Source organism: Carlito syrichta, unplaced genomic scaffold (assembly GCF_000164805.1).
Source record: "Carlito syrichta isolate Samal-C Ts95f unplaced genomic scaffold, Tarsius_syrichta-2.0.1 Scaffold301887, whole genome shotgun sequence".
In the NCBI taxonomy this organism is placed as follows: Eukaryota; Metazoa; Chordata; class Mammalia; order Primates; family Tarsiidae; genus Carlito; species Carlito syrichta.
The window spans coordinates 257,027-267,905 of record NW_007245983.1 but is presented as its reverse complement, the minus strand read 5'-3'; the positions used below and the strand labels follow the sequence as shown (position 1 = coordinate 267,905).

At 44.1% G+C, this 10,879-nt stretch overlaps 1 protein-coding gene across 3 annotated transcripts in view; it reads right to left on the bottom strand.

Annotated features, from left to right (window-relative positions):
• The window catches only part of GOLGA1 (golgin A1), a 65,453-nt gene that overhangs the window by 19,910 nt on the left and 34,664 nt on the right, over window positions 1–10,879 (bottom strand). For all 3 annotated transcript variants that reach the window (XM_021711147.1, XM_008055575.2, XM_008055576.2), the window contains 3 exons: window positions 8,260–8,355; window positions 7,472–7,621; window positions 6,841–6,936 (listed from right to left, as the gene is read on the bottom strand). In XM_021711147.1, the coding sequence (XP_021566822.1) occupies window positions 6,841–6,936; window positions 7,472–7,621; window positions 8,260–8,355 (342 nt within the window). The remainder of the gene's footprint in view (window positions 1–6,840; window positions 6,937–7,471; window positions 7,622–8,259; window positions 8,356–10,879) is intronic.

Here is a 10,879-nt window from a genome sequence, read left to right as displayed (position 1 = left end):
AAAAAAAAGATTGTGGCTGGGTGCGGTGGCTCAAGCCTGTAATCCCAGTGCTCTGGGAGGCCAAGGTGAGAGGATTGACTGAGCTCAGGGGTTTGAGACCAGCCTGGGCAACTTGGCAATACCTTATCTCTACAATAAATCAAAAAATAAACCAGGTGTGGTAGCGCGTGCCTGTAGATACAGCTACTCGGAAGGCTGAGGCAGAAGGATCACCTGAGCCCAGCAGTTTGAGGCTGCAGTGGCTGTGAGTGTGCCACTGCACTCCAGCCTGTGTGACAGAGTTGAGATTCTGACTTAAAAAAAAAAAAGTTTGTTAAAAATCCTACTAAAGCTGGGCTTGGTGGCTCAGCCTGTAATCCCGTGCCTTTGGGAGGCTGAGGTGAGTGGATTGCCTGAGCCCGCGGGTTCGAGAACCCCCTGGGCAGCGAGACCTCATCTCTACAATATGTCAAAAAATCAGCCAGGCGTGGTAGCGCATGCCTGTAATTCCGGCTACTTGGAAGGCTGAGGCGGAAGGATCGCCGGAGCTCAGCAGGTCGAGGCTGCGGTGGCCGGTAGCGGCCACTGCACTCCAGTCTGGACAACAGAGTGAGACTCCAACTCAAAAAAAAAAAAAAAAAAAAAAAATCCTACTAAGAATGTAGAATTTATTTTTTAGAGAGGAGGTCTCCATCTCTGGTCCAGGCGTACAGAAGTGCAGTCATAGCTCACTGCATCCTTGAAATCCTGGGCTCGAGTGATACTCTCACTTAAGCTTCCTGATTAGCTGGGACTACAGGCACACACCATAGCACCCAGCTAATTTTTTGTCGAGTTGGGGTTGTCGAGTCTTGAACTCCTGGCCTCAAGCAATCTTCCTGCCTCAGCCTCCTAAATAGCCAGGATTATAGGCATGAGTCACTGTGCTTGGCGAATATTGCAGATCTGTTTATTTATTCTTGCATTTCTGTTGATTTTTGTTTTTAACTTTTGCAGTTTTTTTTTTTAAGTCAGTCTCAATCTATCGCCCAGCTGGAGTGCAGTGACATGCTCGTGGCCACTGCAGCCTCAACTTGCTGGGCTCAAGTGATCCTTCCACTTCAGCCAGGTGTGTACCACCAAGCCCAGCTAATTTTTAAATTTTATCTATTATAGAGATGAGGTCTTACTAAGTTGCCTAAGTTGGTCTCGAACCCTGGGCTCAGGCAATCCTCTCACCTCTGTCTCCCAAAGTTCTGGGATTACATGCGTGAGCCACTGTTCCTGGCTTATCCATTGTTTTAAAAACAGCTTTACTAAGGTAAAACTGACAAACAACAAACAGGACATATTTAAAGTGTACAATCTGATAAACTTTATGGTGTGGTGAAACATCACTATATTAAAAATAGCAAAAATACTTATCACCCTAAAACATATCCTCATGCCCTTTTGTAATTTACTACATTAATTTCAGTTATTGGGCCAGGTGTGGTGGCTCATGCCTGTAATCCCAGCACTTTGGGAGGCAGAGGCAAGAGCTGAGGGGTTTGAGACCAGTCTGGGCAACATGGTGAGACTTAGTCTCTACAAAAAAATTTTAAAGATTAGCCAGGCATAGTGGTGTGAGCCTGTAGTTTCAGCTACTTGGAAGGCTATGGTGGAAGGACTGCCTGAGCCCAGGAGGCCGAGGCTGCAGTAGCTGTGAGTGTGCCACTGCATTCTAGCCTGGGCGACAGAGTGAGATTCCAACACCCCACAAAAAAAATTTCGGTTATTACGTTTTTCAAGTCTAAAATTCTATTTGATTCCTTCTCAAAACTGTAATCTTTTATTATGACCTCCAAATCTCTGCTGAAATTTTAAATTTTATCTTACGTCTTTGTTTTTTGAGTTGGAATCTCACTCTGTCGCCTAGACTGGAGTGCAGTGGCACGCTCCCGGCCACCGCAGCCTCAACCTGCTAGGCTCCGGTGATCCTTCTGCCTCAGGCTTTCAAGTAGCTGGAACTACAGGCACGCGCTACCATGCCCGGCTAATTTTTTTATTTATTGTAGAGATGAGGTCTTGCCAAGTTGCCCAGGCGGGTCGCGAAGTCTTATGTCTTCTTAAACAAAGTAAGCATAGTTATATCTGAGCCTTTGTGAGTCCATTTGTTTTTTTCTGTTTATGTTGTTTTATATTTTTGTTTGCACGACTCTCTTGGATTTTGTTTGATTTTTCTAGTCACCCAGAAGGAATAATAACCTAGGAACACTTTAATCCAAAATTAGCTAATGAGATTTTCTGGGCCACACCTGCATCCTTAAGTGAGTGCAATCAAAGCTGGGCAGGAGGGGATGGTGGGGTGCTGGTTACTTCTGGTTCATCCTTACTCCCTGGGTGCAGTCATTTGGTGTGCCAAATCAATGCTTTACGGATCTTCCAGGCTGTATTCAAGGTGGACTTTAAACTATTTTTTTTTTTCAGGTTGCAAACAATTTTTTCTATTTAATTTAGGAGCAGCAAATAGAAGGCCAGTGGATCTTTAGGGGTAGGGAGGAACTGAACTATGAGATGAATCAGGGAATTTTCAAAGAAGAATACTGGGATTTGATGAGGTTGGGCAGCATATTCATTTCTTGTGGCTGCTACAACAAATTGTCATAAGCACAGTGGCCTAAAGCAACAAAAATCTGTTCTCCTATAGTTCTGGAAGTCAGAAGTTCAAAATCAAGGTGCTGGCCAGGTTAGTTCCTTCTGGAGGTCTGAGGGAGAATCTGTACCATGCCTTTCTCTTAGCATCTAGTGGCTGCTAGTGACCTTTGGCTTTCCTTGGCTTATAGATACATCACTACAATCCCTGCCCCAGTCTTCACAAGTCCTTTAAACTCCAATTTTTATCCCCCTAACTCTGAGAAGCTGTGAAAAATGTAGATAAACTTCCAGCCTCTTCAGGATCAGCAAATACAACCGGGGCAAAAGCTGCTTCATGTGCTGGGCTTACCTCTCTCGATTGAATAGGCCGTTCCTCACTGCCTTGTAGGCTTGACGGTGCCTTCAAGCAGACTTTTCTTATATTGGCCAGCATTTCTGGTAGTCTTCAGGGGGTGAGCTATTCTGCATTTCCCAGTCTGCCTTTACTGGAAGTGGAAGCATCTCTAATCTGACTGTAATACACTCTGGTCAGTCTTTTCCCCATTCCACAGTGAACATTCTTCTCAAGGTCACTGATGAACATAGTCTTGCCAAATATGGTCAGTTCTCTGTCTCCTTTCTTGGCCAGTCAGTATAATCTGACATAGTTCACCACTCAGTCCTTCTTGTCATACTCTCTACCTTTATTTCTAGAACTCAACACTCTCCTGATTTTGCTGCTGTCACACTTGTAGCACCTTTGGTATCTTCTCTGTTGGCTCCTCCTTTTGTCCCGAACATCTACATGCTAGATTGACTCTGGCCTTCCCCTTTGGCCCTCTTTTCTTTTTTTTTTGAGTCGGAGTCCCACTCCATCGCCCAGACTGGAGGGTAGTGGCACACTTCCTGCCACTGCAACCTCAACCTGCTGGGCTCCGGCAATCCTTCTGCCTCACTCTTCCATGTAGTGGAAACTACAGGCATGCGCTACCACACCCAGTTAATTTTTGATTTATTGTAGAGACAAGGTCTCGCCAAGTTGCCTGGGCAGGTCTCGAACCCGCAGGCTCAGGCAATCCACTAGCCTCGGCCTCCCAAAGTCCTGGGATTACAGACTGAGCCACCGAGCCCAGCCTGGCCCTCTTTTCTATCTGCACTCATTCACAGGCCTTTGGCTATAAATTCTACCTATGGGCTATGTTTATGGTTTTCTAATTTTTTTTTTTAAGTAGGAGTCTCACTATGTCCCCCAGGCTGGAGTGCAGTGGCACGCTCACAGTTACTGCAGCCTTGACATGCTGGGCTTAGGTGATGCTTCTGCCTCAGCCTTCTTTTTTTTTTTTGGAGTTGGAGTCTCACTCCATAGCCCAGGCTGGAGTGCAATGGCATGCTTGCGGCCACCCCAGCATTGACCTGCTGGGCTCCAGCAATCCTTCCACCTCAGTCTTCCAAGAAGCTGGAACTACAGGCATGTACTATCACACCCAGCTAATTATTTACTTATTGTAGAGACGCGGTCTCGCCAAGTTGCCCAGGCTGGTCTTGAACCCAGGGGCTCAGGCAATCCACTCACCTCGGCCTCCCAAAGTGCTGGGATTATAGGCTGAGCCACCGAGCCTGGCCTGCCTCAGTCTTCTAAGTAGCCAGAATTATAGGTACGTGCCACCATACCCATCTAATTTTTTTATTTATTGTAGAGACAAAGTTTTGCTAAATTGCCAGGCTAGTCTCGAACCCCTGGGCTCAGGTAATCCTCTCACTTCCACTTCCCAAAATGCTGGGATTACAGGCATGAGCCACGGTACCTAGTGGTTTTCTAATTTAAATTCTACCTTGAGCACTGATTTCCAGACTTATTAGCCAACAGACTACTAGATATGTCCACCTAGGTAGGCCTCAGAAGCTAAACCAGTCCAAAATGGAATCTATTCTTTTCTTTTCTTTTTTTGAGTAGGAGTCTCACTGTCACCCAGGGTAGAGTGCAGTGGCACACTCACAGCTGCTGCAGCCTCGGCCTGCTAGGCTCAGGTGATTCTCCCACCTCAGCCTTCCAAGGAGCTGGAAACAGATTCGCACCACCACACCTGGCTAATTTTTAAAATTGATTATAGAGACGAGGTCTTGCCAAGTTGCCCAGGCTGGCCTCAAACCCCTGAGCTCAGGCATTTCTCTTACCTCTGCCTCCTGAAGTGCTGGGATTATAGGCATGAGCCACCATGCCTGGTGGAATCTACTCCTGACATATCTCCCTGGACCTTCATCTCAGTGAATGGTACCACTATTCATTCAGTTACCCCAGTGATTCTCTGCCAGGGCAATTTTGCCCCCAGGAGACATTTGGCAATGTCTGTAGACATTTTGGTTGTCATAAGTAGGGGTTGATACTGACATCTAGTGGGTAGATGCTCTAAAGCAGCTTAAGCAGCCTACAATGTGTACTTGCAGCAAACCACCCTCCACAACAAAGAATTGTCTAGCTTTAGATGTCAATAGTTGGCTCATGTTGATAATCCCAGCAACTCAGGAGGATCACTTGAGGCTGAGTGAGGCCAGCAACAGTGAGACCTCATCTCTAAAAAAATTTAAAAATTAGCTGGGCAACATGGTATGCACCTGTTGTCCTAGCTGTTAAGGAGGCTGAGGTGAGAGGATCACTTGAGCTCAGGAGTTTGAAGCTAAGATCTTGCCACTACACTCCAGTCTACACAACAGAGTAAAACCCTGTCTCTAAAAAAATAAAAGTGAGCCGGGCTTGGTGGCTCAGCCTATAATCCCGCGCCTTTGGGAGGCTGAGGTGAGTGGATTGCCTGAGCCCGCGGGTTCGAGACCCACCTGGGCAGCAAGACCTCATCTCTACAATAAATCAAAAAATCAGCTGGGCATGGTAGCGCGTGCCTGTAATTCGGCTACTTGGAAGGCTGAGGCGGAAGGATCACCGGAGCCCAGCAGTTCGAGGCTGCGGTGGCCGGGAGCGGCCACTGCACTCCAGTCTGGGTGACAGAGTGAGACTCCAACTCAAAAAAACAAAACAAAACAAAACAAAACAACAACAGCAAAAAGTCAAGAGTGCTGAGAGTGAGAAACCCTAAATTATACAAACTAAACCTAGGAGTCATATCCATTTCCTTTTCCTCTCATTCCTCCACTAAATCAGTGGCAAGTCCTAAAACCTTCATCTCTAAATAAATCCTGAATCTGAATACTTATTCCCAAGTCCACCACTAACATGCTAGTCACCCCTGGCCTGGATTCCTAAAAAGCCTCGTAAATGGTCTTCCTACTTCTGTCTGTGCCTCCCTTTACTGAACATTCTCCACAAGGAGCCAGAGAAATCCTTTTATAACAAAACTCATGTCACGTCTCTGCTTAAAACCTTCCATGGCTTCACAAGATACTTTATTTTTAAAAAATATTTTTCTAGGAAACTTTCTAATGCCTGGGAATGAAAGAGTTAAAGCACCATGTTTGCAGAAGTGAAATGGTAACAAGCCAGTGGTTGTTTATTCACTTCTTTTTTTTTTTTTTTTTGAGTTGGCGTGTCACTCTGTTACCCAGACTGGAGTGCAGTGGCCGCTCCCAGCCACCGCAGCCTCGACCTGCTAGGCTCTGGTGATCCTTCTGCCTCAGCCTTCCGAGTAGCCAGAATTATAGGCATGCGCTACCACGCCCGGCTGATTTTTTGATTTATTGTAGAGATGAGGTCTCACTGCCCAGGCGGGTCTCGAACCCACGGGCTCAGGCAATCCACTCACCTCAGCCTCCCAAAGGCGCGGGATTACAGGCTGAGCCACCGAGCCCGGCTGTTTATTCACTTCTGTACACAGTTCCTAACAAAAACAAATAAAACAAAGGTCCTTATGATCTTTTAAGGCATTGCTTTAAGGTCATCCTGAAAAAATCAGCCAGTAGTACTTTGACAGCATGATTTTCAGGCAGCTGTTGATGACACAGAGCAAGGGCTGGGCTTCTGTGATGGAGTGACATCAGACCTGCACCACCTCAAAGTGACTATGCAACTTGGACAAATAATTTCCACTAGGAACCTCAATAACTTTAATTGCCAAATGACATAATTCTCCCTACTCTCTTGGATCCCTGAGAGGCCTTAATGAAGTAACAACTTCTAGCAAATGCCTAACAGAACTACTGAACAAATGTTAGTGGCACTCCTCCCATCCAACTATAAGACTTTTCACTTGGCCACTCCAACTACACATGTAAAAGATATGAACACTTATGTGAAACTCTGACTCAATTAGATAATACCTGTAGCTTCTTTAGTTCAAATTGGTGATGCTGTAAAGAATGTTCATATTCATTCCTACTTTCTTTAAGGGCTGCATTTTCTTGCTCCAGTTCTCTCTGCAAATTCAGAAGAATATATATAAAAAGAAAAGGTCTTAACTACCATACTTCCTTGGGCACAGTCCCATCTCTATGACAAGGTACCTTTGGAATGCCCTTTGCAGAATAAGGCGGGGGGGTGTCACTACAGGGTGGGAAATGAGAATGAAGGTAAGAAAAATTCCTTAGTAGAAGGAACGAGGCACAGGATTCTCAAGACTGTGGAGCAGGGAGAGGAACCACAGAAAGGAAGAAGCCATTGGGGAGGAGCAATATAAATTTTTAAAGACAATGAGAAGAAGCTGAGAGGAATACTGAGAAAGTACTAGGAAGTTCCTGTGGGACCCAAGGGGAAAAAGCCCACTATTTTGGGGTTTTGGAATAAGTAGAATTTTTACGTCCAGTCTCACGTGCAGGTGTCTGGAGAGAAAAGAACTGCTCTCTAAGGTGATTCTCTTGTGCAGAGAGGGGACTGTTTGTCATGCACACGGCAGATGTCACTGTGTGTGAACCTTGGGCTCCTGTGCTCAGCCTTGCTCTAAACTTCACTCACCATCCTGTGCTCTGCGGCAGTTTGGTCAGCCACCCTTGCTCTCTCAAGGGCAGTGATTTGGGCCTCCAGGGCATGGGTGCGCTCTGTGCACTGCTGCTCCAGAGTGAGGATCTGCTGCTGTGCACAGCTGCCCTCCTTGGTGGTGGTGGCCTGCGGAGATACCAGAGGACAGCTAGTCAGTATAGTGATACAAAGATGGTGTCCAACAGAAACAACATTGCTTCCTGACCTTCTCCTCCTTGGTGTTGCTGAGATCCCCCTGAAGCTTCTGCCTGTTGCTTCTGCACCCTGGCCTGCTCTGGGAGATGGAGTCTGACATTGGTCTTGATGTTATCACTTCATCCTCAGAGTATGTGGAGACAGCTCTGGGCACCAGCCAGTCCACAGACACAGGCCTCCTTCTTACTCTCTGTGTTGCCTCTGTGGCTAAGGCTTTCCCCTGCGTAGGCAGTACAATGCAGTGGTGAAGAAGAAGGGCTTTGTCATGATATATGGGTTCTGCCATATACTGGCTGTGAGCCCGTGCCCTAGGACCTAATCCTTCTGAGCTTAGCTCCTCTACAGAATGAAGATCACAGAGCATCCCTCTTAGGTCTGCTGCAAGGACTACACAAGAATGTGCAAAGCACTTAGCACAGTGCTGCACATCTGCTCACACCCAGCACAAGTGTCTCTAATGTCAGGTCCAGACACTACTGCTGAAGTTGGGAGGGAGTTTCAGGCATCTGCAAAGACTTCAAGGGGAAGCACCGAGGGCCTGGAGCATAGCAGCTCAAATAATCACTTACAAGCTCCTGAAGCTGAGCTTCCTGTGCAGCAACGATGTCCCTGCTCTGCTGCAGCTGCTCCTCGGAGACCTGCAGGGTCTGCTCTAGTTCTTTGACCTGAGAGGGAAACAGAAGCATTCTTTCTGTTCCAAAGAAGCTGAAGAGTAGTAATAAATGGCTTTAAAATACAAACCAATTTAAATACTGAAACAGGTATATTACAGAAAAATGTAACATGAGAAAAAAGATACCCAATAGTCTACAATTATAAGACTCTAGTACTCCAATCTATAGTCTTTTAGTTTTTTAAAAATCACTTTTGTTTATTACTTTGTATACAGTTTTATTTTTTGAGTTGGGGTCTCACTCTGTTGCCCATGCTGAAGGTTGAGGCAGGAGGATTGCTTGAGCCCAGGAATCTGAGCAACATAGCTAGGCTCTGTCTCTACAAAAAAAAAAAACCCCAAATTAGTAGTCCCAGCTACTGGGGAGGCCAAGGCAGAAGGATCGCCTGAGACCAGGAGGTCAAGGCTGTGGTGAGCTGTGACTGTGCTACTGTACTGCAGCCTGGGCAACAAAGTGTGATCCTGACTCAAAAAAAAAAAAACCTGGAAAAATTCAGATCTCAAAAGTTTAAACATGGAGTTATCATATGACCTAGTAATTTTATTCTTAGGCATATACTCAAAAGAAATGAAAATATAAACCCACACAAAAACCTTATACACTAATGTTCACAGAAGCATGATTCACAATAGTCAAAAGGTGAAATCTACCCTAATGCCTATCAAAGGATGAATGGATAAACAAAACATGGTATATACACACAATGGAGTATTATTCAGCCTTAAAAGGGAATGAAATTCTGACACATGATACAACATGAATGAACTTTGAAGACATTGTGCTAACTAGCATAAACCAGAACAAAAGAACAAATATTGTATAATTCTACCAACATGAGATACCTAGAGTACTCACACTCAGACACACAAAGCAGAATGGTCATTGTCAGGACTGGGGATGAGGGGAGGAAAGAGGAGTCATTGCTTTAATGGGTACAGAGTTTTAGTTTGGGAAGATGAAAAGGTTCTGGAGATGAAGGTGGTGATGACTGCACAATAATGTGAAGGAACTTAACGCCACTGAAATTTATACCTAAAAATGGTAAATTGTGTACCTAAAAATGGTTGTATATAACCTAAAATTTACCATTTTAACCAATTTTTTTATGTGTACATGAACAGAAAATGGAGTAAGAGGTGAAAAAATGGGAAGAGTTAAGATAAAACTGTCATTATTCATAGATATGATGATCTGCTTAGAAAAAAAACAAAAGAAATCACACAACATTAGACTAAGAAAGTTCAGCAGAGGAACAATATCCAAGAACAACAACAACAACAAAAATATGGCATTTCTCTAGAATAACCAGAAATAACCAAATAAAAATATAACAAAAATAAGATATTGGCTGGGCACAGTGGCTCATGATTATACTCTCAGCACTATGGGAGGCCGAGGTGTGAGAATCGCTTGAGGTCAAAAGCTCAAGACCAGCCTGGGCAATGTAGCGAGACTCCCACCTAACTCTACAAAAAATTTAAAAAATTAGCCAGGCATGGTGATACATGCCTATAACTCCAAAAAAGATGCCATCACAGTATCAACACAAACTTGAAAGTTTCTGAGAATTAATAACTTAACTGAGAAAAGAAGATATCAACTGGGAAAAATGTAAAATTTTAATAAAGGACACAGAAAACAATCTGAATATATGGAATCTATTTACATAATTAGAAAGAATTACTTACTATTATAAAACTGACAATTCTCTTCAATTAGCTATACATTTAATGCAATCTCAATACACATTCAGGTTAAATTTTTTAGAAACTCAAAAGCTTAGTTTAAACTAAAAACTTCTCAGTGGCTCAGCCTATAATCCCGCGCTTTGGGAGGCCGAGGTGAGTGGATTGCCTGAGCCCGCGGGTTTGAGACCCACCTGGGCAACTTGGCAAGACCTCATCTCTACAATAAATCAAAAAGTTAGCAGGGCGTGGTAGTGCGTGCCTGTAGTTCCAGCTCCTTGGAAGGCTGAGGCGGAAGGATCGCCAGAGCCCAGCAGGTCAAGGCTGCAGTGGCCAGGAGCGGTCACTGCACTCCAGTCTGGGCAACAGAGTGAGACTCCAACTAAAAAAAAAAACAAAAAACAAAAAAATCTAAAACCTTAAAAAGTCTACAAATAGTTAAGTTAACTTTAAAGAAAAGAAGAACCTGTCTTATCAAATACTGAAATATAGTACAGACATTATACTAACAAAAACAATGCAGTGTTTACATAAGAGCAGACAATCAGACCAATGGATACAGAATGCAGAGATAAACCCATGTACATATGGAATCTTAATATATAATAAAGTTAGTAACCTATACGGAAAGGACAGATTGTTTAGTAAACAGTCTTGAGAAATGTGGAGAAAAATAAAGCTGGATTCCTACCTACACCACACAGAAAGTCTGTACATAAATAAGAAATCTGTTATGTGAAGGTTAAAATTATAAAATTAATAGAAAAAAAGTCGAAGATTTCAATGACTTAGGAGCAGGAATGGATTTCTTTTTTTTTTTTTTTTTTTTT